The sequence below is a fragment of the Manihot esculenta genome, chromosome 8 (assembly GCF_001659605.2).
Source record: "Manihot esculenta cultivar AM560-2 chromosome 8, M.esculenta_v8, whole genome shotgun sequence".
In the NCBI taxonomy this organism is placed as follows: Eukaryota; Viridiplantae; Streptophyta; class Magnoliopsida; order Malpighiales; family Euphorbiaceae; genus Manihot; species Manihot esculenta.
The window spans coordinates 40,827,734-40,846,298 of record NC_035168.2 but is presented as its reverse complement, the minus strand read 5'-3'; the positions used below and the strand labels follow the sequence as shown (position 1 = coordinate 40,846,298).

At 35.1% G+C, this 18,565-nt stretch overlaps 4 protein-coding genes across 5 annotated transcripts; 3 read left to right on the top strand and 1 right to left on the bottom strand.

Moving 5' to 3' along the window:
• The first annotated feature begins 244 nt into the window (after positions 1-244).
• On the top strand, positions 245-2,688 carry LOC110620905 (CBL-interacting protein kinase 18). 2 transcript variants are annotated; one of them, XM_021764853.2, is made up of 2 exons: positions 245-382; positions 881-2,688. In XM_021764853.2, the coding sequence occupies exon 2, from the start codon at positions 1,245-1,247 to the stop codon at positions 2,592-2,594; it is 1,350 nt and encodes a 449-aa protein (XP_021620545.1). In that variant the 5' UTR covers positions 245-382; positions 881-1,244; the 3' UTR covers positions 2,595-2,688. The 2 variants fall into 2 exon arrangements, with proteins under 2 accessions (XP_021620545.1, XP_021620546.1); XM_021764854.2 differs by having other exon boundaries at positions 285-382; positions 525-2,688.
• Positions 2,689-4,486: 1,798 nt separating this feature from the next.
• Positions 4,487-5,975, bottom strand: LOC110620906 (CBL-interacting serine/threonine-protein kinase 14). Its single transcript, XM_021764855.2, has one exon. It carries the CDS (start codon positions 5,936-5,938, stop codon positions 4,601-4,603), a length of 1,338 nt encoding a protein of 445 aa, XP_021620547.1. The 5' UTR covers positions 5,939-5,975; the 3' UTR covers positions 4,487-4,600.
• A 5,151-nt stretch (positions 5,976-11,126) lies between these two features.
• LOC110620431 (U-box domain-containing protein 16) lies at positions 11,127-13,643 on the top strand. The gene has a single exon (XM_021764161.2). The coding sequence runs from the start codon at positions 11,497-11,499 to the stop codon at positions 13,534-13,536; it is 2,040 nt and encodes a 679-aa protein (XP_021619853.1). The 5' UTR covers positions 11,127-11,496; the 3' UTR covers positions 13,537-13,643.
• Positions 13,644-16,059: 2,416 nt separating this feature from the next.
• LOC110620985 (transcription repressor OFP4) lies at positions 16,060-17,466 on the top strand. Its single transcript, XM_021764949.2, has one exon. The coding sequence runs from the start codon at positions 16,174-16,176 to the stop codon at positions 17,341-17,343; it is 1,170 nt and encodes a 389-aa protein (XP_021620641.1). The 5' UTR covers positions 16,060-16,173; the 3' UTR covers positions 17,344-17,466.
• Positions 17,467-18,565: the final 1,099 nt, after the last annotated feature.

Here is an 18,565-nt window from a genome sequence, read left to right as displayed (position 1 = left end):
TATATTTTTTGCTGCTCTGTATCTGTAAGTAGTGTAATGTACCCCTTTTCCGGTTCAAAAAAAAATCTACATTAATTGTCAACAGCCCCACCTGTGTGGACCGTCCTTTTTTATCTTTTAGCTGGAAAAGCGTGTTTATATAAAATAATTTGTAAAGTTTAAAACGTTTTGGAGAGATAATCCCTGTAGCTGTATGAACACTTGAATACAAACATAAAACTAAATATAATATATTTGTTCTTAATTACGTCATTTTAAATCACTTGGAGCCTTGGATCCGGATATAAGAATAAATATCAAGGATGTAAGGCTCAAGTAGCACATTTCCTTTTATTGTCTTCTTTTTCCAGAAACCTTCCTGCAATGCAACAACACTTGACAGGTAATCCAACTTTTTCTCTTGGCATTATTTTTTAGATTTCAATGGATTCGGTTTATCAGCAATCCTCTTGCTTTTGAGTTTATAATTCTTCTATTTCTTCTTGCAATCAACATATAACAAATATCTGTAATTTCCATTTCAGATTTCTCTTTCTGGACGTTGTTTCATCTTTTTCATTTTCACTCGTGCTCTTCTTCCATTGTTTGTGGAATCAGATAAATTTTATGTGAATGTAACTGTGATACATGTCTCGGTTGATTACTGGAATGAAAGAAAGGGAAAATTCTAGACCAATTATTTCCCCTTTAATTATAGTGGGTTGTAAAACTTTTAATATTTAGTAGCAAGTAGAAGTGTTTGTTGATGATTTTTGGTCTCTAAGTTTTCAATCGCTTCCTAATATGTTTGAAAGCTCCATATTCTCATAGATTCTGCAACTAATTTCACCTTCTCAGTCACTTCGTCTGATCTATTTCTCCCCATGCTGTTCAACTTCAGGTGAACAAGTCTTATATCTTCCGGTGGGATTGAAACCTTAGCCATCTTCTGCACTTTTTTCACTACATCTGCCAAAGGCTTCAGAATCCATTCTTTCCCATCTACATGATCAGTATTCTCTAGTCAATCACAAACAATGGGAATGCTGAAAGATGCTGAGATTCAGAATTTCTTCCTCTGAGGCAGACCGGGTCAAAGCTAGCTCCATCTGGACTACCCTTGTATGAGGCTGCCCACTTCATTGTGCTAAAATGCCTGGTGTGTGTGCGAGTGACGATAAGCCAGCTTTTAGGTTCCTGAGTCAGTGTATATTGCATTAGAAGGCAAATTAGCTTCTTTTTGTGTTCAAATATTGTAGCTTAAAATGGAAAACAAAGGGAACGTGTTGATGCACAAGTATGAGATGGGCAGACTGTTGGGCCAAGGAACCTTTGCCAAGGTCCACTATGCTAGAGATATTAGAACAGGAACGAGTGTAGCCATCAAAATAATTGACAAAGAGAAGATAATGAAGGTTGGATTGATGGATCAGATTAAGCGAGAAATTTCTGTTATGAAATTGGTGAGGCATCCAAATATCATACAACTTTATGAGGTGATTGCCACCAAAACCAAGATTTACTATGTCCTGGAATACGTTAAAGGTGGTGAGCTCTTCAACAAAGTAGCCAAGTCCAAGCTGAAGGAGGATGTTGCAAGAAAATATTTTCAACAGTTGATTAGTGCAGTTGATTTTTGCCATAGTAGAGGAGTCTATCATCGTGATCTGAAACCAGAAAACCTACTGTTGGACGAGGATGGGAATCTAAAGGTTTCAGATTTTGGTTTAAGTGCCCTGGCTGAATGTACGAGACAGGATGGGTTACTTCATACAACTTGTGGGAGCCCTGCTTATGTTGCTCCAGAAGTCATAAAAAGAAAAGGTTATGATGGACCCAAAGCTGACATTTGGTCATGTGGGGTTATCTTGTATGTTCTATTGGCCGGATATCTGCCATTCTATGACTCAAATCTGATGGAGATGTATAGGAGGATTGCCAAGGCAGATTTTAAATCCCCCGATTGGTTTGCACCTGAAGCATGCAGGCTTCTATCAAAGATCCTGGATCCAAACCCTCGCACGAGGATATCCATAGCTGAAATAATCGAAAGTCCTTGGTACTGGTACCATAGGGATTTAGAAAGCCAATCCCCAATGGTTGAAACAGACACAAAAGGACCAGCATATCTGGATTGTGACGCTGTGAATGAGAGTAGCTGTGCTGTCACAGAGTCCAAGCAAGAACTTTGCTACTTGAATGCGTTCGACATCATCTCCTATTCAGCAGGCTTTGACTTGTCTGGTTTGTTTGAGGAAAAAGAGAAAAAGAAAGAGATGAGATTCACTGCAAAAAAGACTGCCTCAATCATCATCTCAAAGCTAGAAGACACTGCTAAGCGTCTGAGGCTGAAAATAAAGAAGAAGGATGCGGGCTTGTTGAAATTTGAAGGTTCAAATGAAGGCAGGAAAGGAGCTCTGGGCATTGATGCACAAATATTTGAGATCACTCCATATTTTCATTTGGTTGAGATGAAAAAGTCCAGTGGAGATACGATAGAGTATCAGGCGTTACTGAAACAAGAGATTAGACCTGCACTGAAAGATGTTATTTGGACATGGCAAGGAGAACAGCAACAACAACTACTAAAACAAGAGGAGCAGCAGGAGCTTTAACTTCCACATCCTCGTACTGGGAAATTTAAAAAAAAATGTATAGTTATGTATACTTGATCACAGCAATAAAGAACTTTTAATACCTTAATAAGCAGGATCGCATCAATAGAGTATTTTTGGGTATTCGATTCGATCGAATTATAATATTACGGATTTAGATAATTATAATCGGATTTGAAATAAATTCGAATTTAAAAAATAATATCCATTATAAATTCGAGTTTTATACAATCGATTATCTACCGTCCGAACCCGCTTATATAAATAATTAATTTAATATAAAAAATATATTTTACAATAATATTTATAAATTTTTATATATTTTTTTATTTTAAAATTAAAATTTAAATATTTTTTAAAAGTATTAGATTTTTTAAATAAAAATTATTAATAAAAAATATTTTTTATATAAATTCTTAATTAAAATATATAAAACTAAACGAATTTAAATTTTATTGGAACAATAATAATCAAGTTTAAGAATAACTGTTCAAGTAGTTTAATTTCCACCGTACCTCATTTACATTCTTATAAACAAGTGGAAATATGTTGAAAATGAATACATATCCCTCCTAATTAGCATCATCCAGTATAAACCAAGGAAAACAATCCAAAGAGATAGCATCAATCACTTAAAAACAAAAATCCTTGCTATAATTTTAGAATTTTTTTTTTTTTTCATATCAAATACTTAATGAGAGAGTAGTGTACTCTTTTTTAAAAAAAATATCTGAATTTCCATGGATAAAAATATTTTTAAAGATCTAAATAAATATTTAAATAATTATAATATATATATATATATGGATGAGCGCACAAGGTCTAAGTCGCTGAGATAAAGCCAAGGTCCAATACTTAAAAACCATGCAGCCCTAGTTGATGTATGCAGTGGGGTTACATGCTAAACTGCCAAAAAAAAAGCCATTGGGCTGTAAGACTTTTGTCCGTGCTTTGACGTGTTGCCTTACCAGGTCCAATCGGGCCCTAGTGCACTGTCTGGGAAAGCCCAAACCACCACTACCTTTAACAGTTTATAGCTAGATTCCAAGTGTTTTATTATTATTTTTTTATTTAAATAAATATTATTATCTTAATTTACAATTATTTAAAAAAAAACATGTATATGAAATAGACATGGTGCATAATTGAACAGCATATTTCACATAAAGGGCAGGCAATGGCTCATGTTCATGCCCAACAAAAATACAAACATTTGTGAGCCATAAAATTAAAAGCAAAATAGAATTCTTGTTTTTGTCATTTTTATGTGTCATAGGTGTCCCCACTTAATATAATTAAAGCAATATAAAATTCTCATTTTAGTCAACTTAATAGCATAACTAGATCTGCCTCTACTTTAACTATTCTATTATCAATCTCATTTTTTTTATCTTCGTATTCGTAAAAATCATTATATGTAAATTAAGATTTTACTTATATATCTAGTATTTAAAGGAAATTCCTTTGAAACTGAATTAAAAATTAATCTTAAATTAATTCCTTCCAAACATTTGATTAATAATTTATTTTTAAAATAAAGTTATTTGAAAATATTTAAAAGTACACGCCATCTCGTGGTACGGTAAATTGTTTTAAATTGAGCGTAACGCTGACTTTGACCATATGTTAAAGGTTAATCAGCTGTATATGTAAGTTGTAAATACAAGTCTCCTTTCAACTTATTGACCTCATTACACCATCAATTTAATTAATTATGAAATTACAAATGAGTGTATATTAACTCACTGTTCAATTTATAAATAAAAATGAAAAGAACTCGCTTAAAGGGTTTTTTTTGCTTGCTGCAACTTCACTTAATCGCCCAGCCACATATATATATGTATTTTTCATTTTAGTTCCCACATTCGTATATATGAACTTAGAGCTTATAATATTACTGTACTATTTCATATATATAATTTAACTGAAAAAATATATATATATACATATATATATACAGAGAAGAGAACCCGGTATATGACTGTAAACGCATTCAAAACTAATTTTTAACTGCTGATCGGATAATCAGTGACGGAGGGTGCTGGAGTTGCTGGTTTGTGAACCAAGCTATCAAGCTGGGGTCTTAGTTTGTGTTTCCAAATTTCTTGGTTTGGTATAGCATTCATCTCCTTTCCCTTCACCTCTACAACAACCAATTGGTCCGTTAACTTGTAAATCTCTATGGCCATTGCAAAACTACCATCACATCCTTCCAATTTCGCTCCCCAACCTTTGTTCTTCATCAACTTAATGTTCTCAGTCCTGGCAATCTCTTCTACTCTCTTTATTATCTTTGCTGGCGACTCACAGGACACGAAACGTTCACTGGAGGCTGAAACATCACACTCATTGAATAAACAAGACAAATCAAATCCAGATGAAAAGGAGATTATGTCAAAAGCGTTCAAGCTTTTCTGGTTTTGGACGTTTTCTTGCACCTTCATATCAAAGCCCTCCAACTGAAACTTCATCCCTTTGTAATCCTTTTTGAACCATGAGTCCTGGATAATCTCGTCAACTGTTATCCTAGTCTTGGGATTTGTATCCAGGAGCCGAGACAGAAAACGGCGTAGATCAGGAGACGTCCACTTCGGGAATCTGAACTGGCCTCTGTAAATCTTCCGATACATAGACATGATGTTAGTATCATTGAACGGTAAATAACCAGCTATGAGAACATATAAGATGATGCCACATGACCAAACGTCGACCTTAGCACCATCATAGCCTTTCTTACCGAGAATCTCGGGTGCAACGTAAGCTGGAGTCCCGCATAAGGTATGGAGCAAGCCGTCGGGTTCGATCTGGTCCTTGACGGCGCTGAGACCGAAATCGGTAACTTTGAGGTCCCAATTGTCATCGAGGAGGAGATTCTCGAGTTTCAAGTCGCGATGAAACACACCTCTGGAGTGACAATATTCTACGGCTGTGATAAGCTGTTGAAAGTAGCGACGACTGAGACCTTCGCTGAAGCGACCCTTTGCGACCCTGGTGAAGAGCTCACCACCTTTGGCGAATTCCAGGACGAAGTAAATCTTGGTTTTAGTAGCCAAAACCTCCAACAGCTTGACGACGTTAGGATGGTGCAAACGGCGCATGATAGAAATCTCCCTCTTAACTTGTCCCATGAAGCCTCCCTTCACGACCTTCTGCTTGCTGATGGCTTTAATGGCAACGCTCTGACCGGTTCTAACATTTCTGGCGTGGTATACCTTGGCGAAGGCTCCAGAGCCCAGCAGCTTGCCCAAATCGTATTTTTCAAATAAATTGACATCCGGTAAAGGGTTGGTTGGTTCCTGATCCGCCATGGATGCTGAAGTTGGAGAAATGAGGTTCCCTTTCATTTTTCGAACTGTGTTTATGGATAGGTTACTGACTTAACTGGAACGTTTAAATTAACTTGAATTTTGTGCCAACCACCCACGTGTCCGTGTGTCCTTGGCGTGGAACCAATGGTTTTCGCCTGGATCCGGTGCGTTTGAGCGTACGAAACTCCTCCACCTGTTTTTGGTATCTCATTCTCATCCATTTCAATAATTGAGTTTTATTTATTGCAATAAAAAAGGTACACGCGTCATTTGTCTGATGATTTAACAGGTTGATTACCCAAAACTAAAAGCATTATCTTGCTTTTCCCTTTTTCCCTTTTTGTAAAAAGGGCAACTAAAAGCATTATTTTAATCTTAATTATCGTAAATATGATTCTTGATTCCTTTAGTACAAACAAAATCACCGTCAGCAAAACAAGTCTTTTTATATAATTTGAAATTTTGAGTATGCTATTGAGTGCAAATACACTTTTATAATAAACAATAATTAATGAAATTAGGAATATTCCAACTCATTACTCATTTGAAAACAGAACCGATATATTCGGAGTATAATTGAGAATCTTGAGATGGAGTAGAATCCATCATGTACATGTGTACAAAAATAAATTATTATTTTTTTTGAAAAATAAAAAATAAATTATTATTATTATTATTATTATACTCAGCTTAAACAATGAGGACGAATTTAGGTATGGGTTTTTTTCCCTTTTTATAATTAGTTTGTGACGTGAGTTTATGGATTCATATTCTAAGTCGGTGCTTCCTATGATCCTTTTCTGGTTTCTCTAATTTTTGTAATTTTAGGTGAATTGTGCGTAATTAGTGTGTGGGATGCATGTGAATGAAGCATAGTTGTACCTAACTAGTTTAATTGCATGCATGTTTCATATGCATTAACGTTATAAATTATAATATAATTTATAAAATTTAACATTCGAAATAATAATCTGCAGGCTTTGTATAAACTCTTCTATTTTTCGAAATGTGAAGATCATCAACGGCACTATAACCAATGAATGCATCTCATTTCTTTGTAATTTCACCTTACTTTTAACATAAATTTACAAGATCTTACTTAATTTATAAAATTTAGTTTTGCTTCATCCTTATAAACTCTTACACCCCTACACACACTCTCCCATTTTGCAAGGCAAAGTTTTTTTTATATCTAATTAAGTAGCTTACTAATCACCCATGATGTGATTTTGAATTTAAGATTAGTGTGATGTAAATTTTAATTTATTTAATTTTAATAAACAAGAAATCAGGTAGCCAGTAATAGTTACCTAACAAAAAGCAATCATCCCTATCAAAACTTAAAAAAGCAGGAATACTGCCAGAAGAGAGTGGGTTCCATTGTCACTTAATAATTTAAAAAGAGATTTCATCATGTGGACAAAATTCATTGTCTTCTACCAGCCAAATATTACGCGGTTCATAAAAAATAAAAACCCATCAGCTCCGATGCAATCTTCAAACTCTATTCACCAAATTACATATATTATAGTGCATATTTTTACTGCCATAAATAAATATTAAATTTATTAGAGTTTATTGATTTTCATTACAATTTTTTAAAAAAAATATCAAATTTATTAATTGATTTTATTGCTGCACTGCATTTTCATTGTACTTATGTAAATACTCATGCATTTTGATTCAATTTTATATGACTTTTTTTTATTATTATTATTGTCATAGTAGATTTATTATAGTGTTTAAATCATTTAACATCGTAAGTGTGGATTTCTTTTTTTTTTTTATGATTAGTTTTATTTTTTAAAATAAAATTTACAGTATAATTAATTATCTATCACATAAATTTATAAAATTTTTCACAGTAAATTTATAAAATTTATTAAAATAAAATTTACAGTATAATTAATTATCTATCACATAAATTTATAAAATTTTTCACAGTAAATTTATAAAATTTATTAATCAAGTTCTATTTCCTTTTATAAGAGGGGGGTCTGGTATAAAAGGTGTGTCCTCTTTTCAAGAATTCACAGTAAACTTGCATTTCATTTCATTCATCAGCAACGCCAAGTTTTGATAAAATTTCCCATAGAAAAACTAAAAGAGGACCACACGCGGCAGTACAAAGATCTGCAGTCTAATACAGTACCTCAGATGCATGAACTGCTTTCATCAACAGCTTTTATTTTTGGTACTACGGATTTTATAGCAAATTCTTTGGGAATGGGAATTCTCCGTTGTGGCTGTGGGAGTCTCCCTAATTATGTTTAAGAAGAGGTCAAATAAAATAAAGCTTTTTAAAAAGAAAAATGTTTTAATTTATTTAAATATTCCAAATTAATTGGTCGAAATAAAAGGTAAATCAAGTTGTTGATGGTTGAGTGAATTTGAGATTTCGCTTTACAATGTTGTTGTGGTGAAGTATGAATCTTTCTCAGCCATACATATTTAGGACGAATTGCACTTTTGTGGAGTTAAAGTTAAAAGACTCTTCTCCCACGTGGCTAATTGATGGAGTCATCCACCTACCACTTTACCCCTTGTTAATTGGAAAAGGGAAAATTCTTGACAGTTTAGCGATGGGGAATATTTTCAACTTTTCACACCTTTTCAATGTAGTTATAAAAATGCAACAATACTGAGATTGTATCAAAATCGCCTTAAATTACAATTATTTTAATTAAAATCAATTCAAATGCTCGGATATCTAATTCAGTGTATTTTAATTTTATATACTATTCAATATAAGCACGTGATTACTCTTGTTTGACATTTTAAAATATTAATGTCTCAAAAGGAGAAATTAAATTTATGAACATGTCAAATTTATATTCTTTTGATGTTTAGAAATTGAGAAGCACACAGTTTTTTCTTTTGATATGTAATTCTTTTAACGGACTTGACTTTTATTTTTTCTGTGTAGTTTTATTATATTTAATTATTCTTTTAAATAAAATTTGAAAATTGAGACGCAATCGTAATTGGAAAATGGTACCAGAATTGTAAATCAAGGACTTAAACAACTGAATTAAAAGTGTAATCCGGACCCAAGCCCAGCCAAGAGCAAACCGCCTGGCCTGCATCAAACCTCTCATGAAATGGGGGAGGCCCAAGTGAGTTGACTAGCTTATAAAAACTTGATCTTGCAATAATTGTTCTTTTTTGTCTATCTTCTTAACTAGGGATGTAAACGGGTAGGATATCCGCGAAAATTAAACTATCCGAATCCGAATCCGAATCCGATTTATATTAGTAATATACGAATTCGTTCCGAACCCGATTAAAAATTAATTTAAACTATCTGAATCCGTATCAAATCCGATTATTATTATCCGAATAAAATCCGAATCCGTTTAATCTTATATATTTTAATTAATAATTTATATAAAAAATATTTCTCATTAATAATTTTCATTAAAAAATTTAATATTTTTAAAAAATATTTAAATTTAAATTTTTAAATAAAAATATATAAAAAAATTTATAAATATTATTATAAAATATATTTTTTATATTAAATTAATTATTTATATAATCGGGTTCGAGTGATGGGTAGCCTGTACATAAAACTCGAATCTGATCCGAACCCGCAACGGCTATTATTTTTAAAATCCGAATCCGTCCCAAACCCGATTATAGTACCCAAATCCGTTCTATTAGGATTCGGTCGGATTGGATACCCAAAAATACCCTATCCGTTGTCATCTCTATTCTTAATATTATAATTCTTTTCCAATACACAACGTGAACGTGTAAAACAAACAAGCTTTTCACGAAGTGACCTAGATTTAAAAATAATTCATACAAGATATTAATGTTATTTCTACTAAAGAACAGAGTTCGTAAATATTATTCATTTTAATATTTTTTATTTAATCCATTTAAAAAAAAAAACTATAAAGGTCTACCAAAAATCAGCTGTTCCTATCTCTAATTGTTACAGGAAGAAACTAACTCTCTTCCTTTTTCTTTTTCCTCTAAGCGCCTGGGGGACTCATTCCCCTATTGGAATGGGCTCTAAATATACATATTCTGGGATTATTATATATTTGAATGACATGCTGATGTTGCTTCCTTTTCGCTGAAATGAAGAGAGTTGCAGCTTTTGACCCAATGTTTTTGGTTTCTTATACTTTGCCGTTGTTTTTTATGATGTATCCTTTTCACCAGCTTGTTGAAAGTTCTACCGTTGTTGTAGTCTCCTTATCTTTCTCTTCAATCTGGTTCTTTAGACATGTAGGCAAACCAAATGGACAACCTTTGTTGAAATTGGGCGCGGTGCTGCTGATTGAGTCAATCTATACTTTGTCTGTTGGTTGCTGGAGAAAAGGAGGTGGCACTGTGGTCACTTACAACCGGATCTGATGAATGAGTTTGGATTGTCTTATTCACTGCTGGCTATTTCTTGTTCGACTTAAATATTGATATAGCCAGTTTGGATCTAAATTGTTTATGGGTCATATACCAATTCTTTTCTAATGAATTATATTTGGAAATATATATATATATGTTATTTCCACCTAGCATTATAATGACTGGGCTTGTATGAGTTTTCTTGCCATGCAAAATTCTATTTTTCCAGTTGCTTCTTATTAATTGAATAAAGCTGTTATTTTGGCAGGGCCACGCCTTGCTTCCTATAATAATAATAACAAGGCCACACCTATCAACTAATTAAATAGTAATATAAATTCAAGAGATTGATGGCTTTATTCATGGAAATTAAAAGAACCTTATCGTGGGGTTTGGTTCATATATCTTTGAAAAAAGAAAGGAAGAAAAAAATATATATATATATATTCTAAGTGCCATAAAATTAAAAAGAAATTAAGAACACAAATAATGCATGAATAGTTTATTAGAATGTAAGGAGATCAAGTCCACAACAATCTCTACTAGCAGTGGCGGAGTCAGGAGCTTCTCTTTGGTAGGGCACCAGGACACCAACTACGCCGCTGCGACACCTTCATCCCCTTTAAAGCATTTTTTAAAATATTTTTCAAAATATTTTCCGATCGCCAGTACGGCACGTGCCCCATGCCGTACCTTTCCTCCGCCTCTATCTACCAGCAGTTTTTCTATTTGCAATATAATAACTTCTTATAACAAAATATTCGGCTAGTGCGTACCCTTTCAATAAATATTATATAATTCTTTAATTAATTTTAAACGTTTATTTAGTTGAATCTGCCGGCGGCTGTCAAACCAGAGCCACCTTTGTTCGGTGGATTTGATCTAAGGGCTAACATTTCAGCCTTTTGAATGAATGCTTCTCTTCGGTTTATACCAAATCAATATCAAAAGAGAACTCGCCTTCCGCCTTCTTCCTTATTTTTCTTCTTCATCTTATTACCAAGTAAACCTGCCAGATTGAAACAGTAAACAATCAACTATTTTAATGAATAGCTGCCCCTGCTCTGCTTTTTTTTTCTTATTATAAACATTAAATAAATAATTGAAGAAACCATTTCTTAAGATACAGCTTCTTCAATTCTCCCTTCAATCAAAACTGCCATCTCCAACCTCTCCAAAAAAAAAAAGCCCCATTATCCTTGTTTCGCTTCTGATAGAGTTTGGCTTGTTACTGATTCATGACAGTTTCTCCACAAATTTTCCCGCCAAGAAAACGCTGGCCATCGGCAGGGGCCTTTCTTGCTCCTAGCTTCTCTCATCATAAACTTCTCCATTCTCTCCTCATCCTATCCCAAGAAATCTCATCTCTCAACCCCATTTCATTCCTCCTAAAACCCAATTCTCTTTCCGTTATACGAAAAACAAGCCTCCTCGCAATCTTCTTCGATGAGCTTCTTCGTAACCAAATTCCTTTTCCTTCTTCCACTTTCCTTTGCTTTGAAGAAATGTACATACTCTTACAAAGAGTCAAGAATCTAATGGAGGACTGCGCAAATGGAAGCAGGATGTGGCTTCTAATCCAAGCCGAATCTGTGGTTAGCAGTTTTCACGAGCTAACCCTTCAATTATCTACTCTTTTAGATATTTTCCCACTAGAACACGTTGATTTGAGCGACGATATTCAAGAACTCTTCACTTTGATCAGAAAACAATGCTTCCAAGCAAAATGTTCCCTGGATCCGAGTGATTATAATCTAAGGCACAAGGTGCTAACGATGCTGGATCGAATCAAGAAAGAGATCGTGCCTGATCATTCCAAACTCGCTGAGATATTTGATAAACTAGGCCTACAAAATTCTTCCAGTTGCAAAGAGGAGATGGAGAGTCTCGAAGACGAAATGCAAAATCAGATCGACCACAAATCCAAATCCGAAGTGGTTGCTTTGATCGGACTCGTCCGCTATGCGAAATGTGTCCTCTATGGAGCATCAACGCCCACATCCGATCACGGGAGAGAAAAGGTGGTGTCAGAAGCCATTGTTCCACCGGACTTCCGCTGTCCGATTAGCCTGGAATTGATGCGGGACCCAGTCGTATTGGCCACCGGCCAGACTTACAATCGGGAGTCGATCACTCTTTGGATTGAATCTGGACATAACACGTGTCCAAAGACAGGTCAGACATTGTCCCACACCAACCTTATCTCTAACCTTGCTTTGAAGAACCTGATTGGCATGTGGTGTCGGGAGCAGAAAATTCCTTTCGAGTCTATGGAAAATAACCAAAAACTTGACGGCGTTATGCGAAACAAGGCGGCGATTGCGGCTACCAAGATGATGGTGTCTTTTTTCGTCAACGAGCTCTCAATTTCACAGTCATTGGAAGCAGCTAACGGCGTCGTTTATGAACTTCGCACGCTGGCAAAAACAAACTCGGATGGCCGAGCCTACATGGCCGAAGTCGGAGTCATTCCTTTGCTCGTACGTTACCTAGGCTCGGATGTAGGTTCGGAGCTTCCGAACTTACAAGTCAACGCCGTAACGGCTATTCTCAATCTCTCCATTCTTGAAGCAAACAAAACCAGGATAATGGAAATTGATGGAGTTTTAAACGGCGTCATAGAGGTGCTGCGATCGGGTGCCACGTGGGAAGCAAAAGCAAATGCAGCAGCTACCATATTCAGCGTATCGGGTGTGCACTCATATCGGAAGCAATTGGGAAGGAAAACACGTGTCATAAAGGGATTGATGGACTTAGCTAAAAGCGGGAACATGTGTTCGAAAAAGGATGCTTTGATGGCAATTTTGAGTTTGGCGTGGGATAGAGAAACTATTGGGAGGTTGGTGGAGGCTGGAGTGGTAGAGACGGTGATGGAAGTAGTGAATGTGCTACCGGAGGAGGCGGTGACCATTCTTGAAATGGTGGTGAAGAAAGGTGGAATATTAGCTACCGCGGCGGCTTATAATGCAATTAAGAAATTAGGGATGTTATTAAGAGAAGGATCGGATGCGGCAAGAGAGAGTGCAATGGCGACTCTTGTTACGATCTGTCGAAAAGGAGGATCGGAAATGGTGGCAGAACTGGCATCAATATGTGAAATTGAGAGAATTATATGGGAATTGATGGGATCAGGGACAATTAGATCAAGAAGAAAAGCGGCTACTCTGTTGAGGATTATCAGGAGATGGGCGGCTAGTTTGGATGGTGAATTTGTAGATATGAATACTACTGCTACTGCAATAATAACTAGTTCATCAAGGCCTGCATTTGCAAGATAACATTTAATTTGTGTGCATATGTTCTTCAATTTGTAGAGATATTGCTGTGTATTTCGTTGGAATTTTTCTTCTCTGATGAGGCAATGAATTGTGTAATCTCTTCATTCTTTTTTACTTGTTAATTAATTTTATTTTTCCAGCGGATATCATATTTTGATGGATTGCATAGAGATTTTTTTAGAATAAAATAAGGTAATTTATTGATATATAGTTGACATTATATTGTCAAAATCTGAAATAACCCATGACCTCATGGAAATTTTATATTGACTTTTAATCCTTCAATTAGGGGAGGTTTTTTAAAAGCAAATACCTTCATTTTTAGCCCATTATACTAGGTAATTGAGAAAGTTTTATCTTTAAAACTTATAAATAAACTTTCAATTGCTCTAAAAATAAAAATTTAAATTCATATTTTATGTTTAAGCTTTCCTTTAAATATTGCATAAATTTAAAAAAAGAAATTGATAAACTAATGAAAAATGCAATGTATATGTATGCGTGTGTCTTCCGTATGAACAATCCGCAGAGGAAGCAACGGTGCACCGACGCCCAAAACGTGTTATCTAGTTAAGAGTTGCGAGTTTTTCTTTGGTCAATAACCCAATATTATTGTATTACAGAATTTTCTACACAACTAATATTAATACGTAGCAACAGAAAGTCAAAACCCGATACGCGCAAGAGTTCCCACCAAGAAACCTTCACTTCTTCATATGTCATTTATAAATTATAAAACAATTTCTCTATCATTTTCACATCATTCTCCTCTTCTCTTATTCTGTAGTTGGTCTCCAATATCACCTTCTTCTCCTCCTCCTGCAAGTTATGGCAGCTTCTTATAAAGTTCAAGGTGTGGTCATAGTAATGGTGCTGCTTCTCATTATCACGTCTCCACCTTGTTATGCCAGGCTCTTAATGGAGAAAGTTAGCTTAGCAGATACACAAGTAATGGACAAGTACCGGCCGTTGTTGCTAAATCTCCTTCCCAAGGGGCCTGTACCCCCGTCTGCCCCCAGCAAACGCACCAACGATTCTGTTAATTGATTTATTTTGTTAATTTTTCTTTTATTTTTTACGTTATTTCTAGACTATGAATTTATATTTTAATTTATTATCAAAGAAAGTTGAATTCTTTTGTTGCTATTATTTATTAAAATTAAATGGGACAATGCCTTGTACAGTGTGAAACCACTCCAATGTCAGATTCGAATTCTAAACCAAGAATGTAGATGACAGGGATATGGATTGGATAGTCTATTCTTTATTAGAATACATATTCATTCCTACTTCCCAGGTGGGCCAAAGCAATGATAACCCACATCTCGAATAGTTATGGCCCAAATTCAGACATGAATTGAATTGAACATTTCTGTTCCACTCTTTTCAAGGAATAAATAGAGGTGGAACCGACTACAAATAAAATAATTAAATCCAGTTAATGCTATAGTATAACTTGCTTGTTTTTGGTTATGGCTTTATAGGTATAAGTATAACCAAGTACAATGGATATTAAATTTTATTCAATTTGATGGATAGAAAAACCTTAAGGAATTAATTATAAGCTTGACATTATTTAAACAAATTAGGTTCAATTAAAAATAAATTATTTTCTTCTATCTTTTTAATCAAATTATTCATAATAGAAACTTAATTAGACTGAGGTGAAACTTGAATGAAAATTCTTCTTTTCATCCTTGCTAGAGAGGAAACAACATGGGATATAAAAAAGATAGAGGGACAAAACACAAGAGAGTTAGCATCAGAAATTGGAAAAGGACATTTGGCATTTAAATGCATACTTACTGTGTTAGGTAATATTGAAAGCTACTCATCAATGGTGAATTTAATGGTTTTTTTGGCAGTCTCATAATGTGAAAGTGCGGACTTCAGTCTTTTAGGCTGTGGTTCAATTCTGGCTCAGCTCACTAACACTTGCATCAACACCTACGAATATTAACTTAAACATTTATTAATTTTGTTCTCAACAAAAGGCCTTCTTTGGGAAGTTATGGGCTGGGCAAACAAGCAGGTTTTGGTATTGCGCAGATGGACTTCCCAATTCTTTTTTCTTTTGACAGATAAAGCAAGTTATCAACGTAGTGCCTGCAGCCTGCAGATATGCAATAAAGTGAATTAATCCGCAGCATTAAATGGATTTTTTTCTCATCTTTCTAATCATTCCAAATGCTTTTATTTAAATAAGAACCAATTTACAACTGTTCAATTAATAAATTGGCTTTGCATTCCAAGCAACGGAACTTCCTTCTGCTATAATTTTTTAGGTAAATTTGATTGGTATTTCTCTATTTTTAACATTTTTAAAGAAGGCAAAAATCTCAAATTAAAATCTTTTCTTTATCTATACTAATATAATTCATCCGTCCATCATGTAATTAGACCGACGTATCGGTAATTACAACTTAATTACCAATTTGGCCTTTAAAAAAAAAAAAACCTTTTTCTTCCCTTTGTTGTCCCCACCCCTGTTGGTAACCCATCCTCCGTCTTTTTCTCTCTTCAATTCACGCATCCGAACAGACAAAAATTTCGTTTCATAGATACACAGAGACACAGAGAGAGACAGCCGCATGCACACACAGAAAACTGAGAGAGAGAATAAATTAAGGTGGTTTCATGGGTAACTACAGGTTCAGGTTGTCTGATATGATGCCCAATGCTTGGTTTTACAAGCTCAAGGTCATGGGCAGAACCAGAAACCATGACACCTCTCATTCCATGAAGAACACACCACCAACTACTGCTACCTCAGTAACTGCCGCTTCCGCTGCTCGGCCACAGCCTTCCAAACCAAAGCAACCCCACCACCACCATTACTCTTATCCACGAAAATCTTATTACTTCACCAGAGAACTTATCCCAAATTCCACAGACCCACCAACAACAACATCCTCTAAACAACGACAACTCAAGAGAAGAACTATTCTCAACTCTTCCTCTCCCAAGCTTGTCTCCGCCGATTGTAGCCGCGCCACCATCTGGACTAAATCATCAGATTCTCCGCCCGATTACTCTGCTTCTACTTCTGATACCTCTCCAGAGTTAGGCCACTGCGACTCGATCCCACCAGAATTCAGGGCTGACCTTGTTCTTCAAACTCAGTCATTTGACAGCATCGTTGCATGGTCAAGCTCTTCTGGTTGTAATGTCGATTCTAATGCTGATGATATTATAATCGATGTGGATAAGAAATCCCTTGGTAGAAAATTTGATAAGCTGGATTTATCTGATTTTGATCTTCCACCTATCATAACCAAGCCTGCTAAATTCAATGATAAGGTTGAGGACATCAAAAAGAAGGAGACAAAAGTGACAACCAAGTACAATAAGAGCTCAGCTAAATACGAGGAAACAAATGTTCATGGCTCCTTGTCAGTGAAGGTGGTGAAAGAAGAGAGAGTCGTCACCATGAAAGAGCATAAAAGCAGTTCCATGAGGAGACATTCTGTGAATTCCCCAGGACTAAGGCTTCGAGTGAATTCTCCAAGAATTGCGAACAGGAGAATTCAGGCACACGCTCGAAAGAGTATCTCGTCAACATCGAGTTCAAGCAACCGGAGGAGCCTTTCAAATAGCCTGGCAGTGGTGAAATCTTCATTTGATCCTCAAAAGGATTTCAGGGAGTCAATGGTAGAGATGATTGTGGAAAACAATATCAGGGCATCAAAGGACTTAGAAGACCTTCTTGCCTGTTATCTTTCTTTAAATTCCGATGAGTATCATGATCTCATTATCAAAGTTTTCAAGCAAATCTGGTTCGATTTGACAAAAACCAGGTCCAAGTAATTCCTTCTCTCGTACATCAGCTCCTCCTCTCTTTTTTCCCCCCTCATAATGTTTTTTTGCTACACAAAGAACTATGGCCTGTTGATCATTTGAAATTTTAATTAATTGGATTGAATATTTAACATAGCTATGGATGGAATTCAATTAAGGAAGCGAGAGCAGAGCATTTCCTTGTTAAATTTAGCTTATATTAATGACTTCTGAAGGATCAATTATCTTTTATGATACGGTCTGTGCAATAAAGATTGAAGGTCATGTGTAGAGTGTAGGGACTCGGACTGCTCAAAAAGCCTGGAGACACTGTGCGAAGGTTCAATGCTATTTGGTACGGCAATTTTCTTATTCCTTTTTTTCTAAGCTTTTTCAATGTCTGCCTTGGCCAGCAACCACCACAGTCGAGTGTTTTTTTTATTTTTATGAGCCAACTTCACTTGAAATCATTTTTATGTTCAAGAGGCTCTGAACTACCAACCCCCTATAATGATTATTTTTCTTAATTATTATATTATTAAATATCCTCTAAGGCAAAAGCAGGAAGTCATTGACATAATAAGTCAGAAAAATAGACAACAATCGGCTTGGTATGGAATCAGCAAGAACCGAACTTGAAAATAGTCATAAAAAAGGATCTAGAAACAAAAACTCCAGCTTTTACTTCAAAAAAGAAGATACCCTTTAAGGACAATTTTAAGTTTCTGAAGTTTCTTCTTGAATATCTAGAAGCCTCTCTCTCTGGGCCCTCTGTGCTCTCTCAAACTTGGAGACACAAGAGAGTTGCTAATTCAAAAATCTTTACAGAGTAAAGGTGTTGGTGTTGAACAACAGTTAACAAAGAAAGAAAAGGTAAAATTCAAAATGAAAAGAGAAAAAGCTTTTTCTGTTTGAACACCATATATAAATAGCTTTCAAAGGGCTAAAAGGAGGAGTTAAAATTTTCATAGAAGATTTCAGAAGCTGATTACTTGACTGTCATAGCCTTAAGAGAGCAAGAAGGATGTAATGGAGGGTGTGGATAAGAAAACAAGGGATGCATGTGTTATTTGCAATGGTGTTGTCTCTTTGTGGGACAAAAAGTTTCATGCTTGATTGACATTACCAAACAATTAGTAACTTATATCAATATTATCCTAATTTTGCGATTGCTAATAGTTTTTTCGCTGTTTAATTTGTTATAGTTAATTTTGAACCACATTACCATATATATTATTTAATTAATAATTGA

Bases quoted from the DNA above. Each gene is read 5' to 3' on its own strand.
- LOC110620906 (XM_021764855.2), bottom strand. From the start codon at position 5,938: ATGAAAGGGAACCTCATTTCTCCAACTTCAGCATCCATGGCGGATCAG.
- LOC110620985 (XM_021764949.2), top strand. From the start codon at position 16,174: ATGGGTAACTACAGGTTCAGGTTGTCTGATATGATGCCCAATGCTTGG.
- LOC110620905 (XM_021764853.2), top strand. From the start codon at position 1,245: ATGGAAAACAAAGGGAACGTGTTGATGCACAAGTATGAGATGGGCAGA.
- LOC110620431 (XM_021764161.2), top strand. From the start codon at position 11,497: ATGACAGTTTCTCCACAAATTTTCCCGCCAAGAAAACGCTGGCCATCG.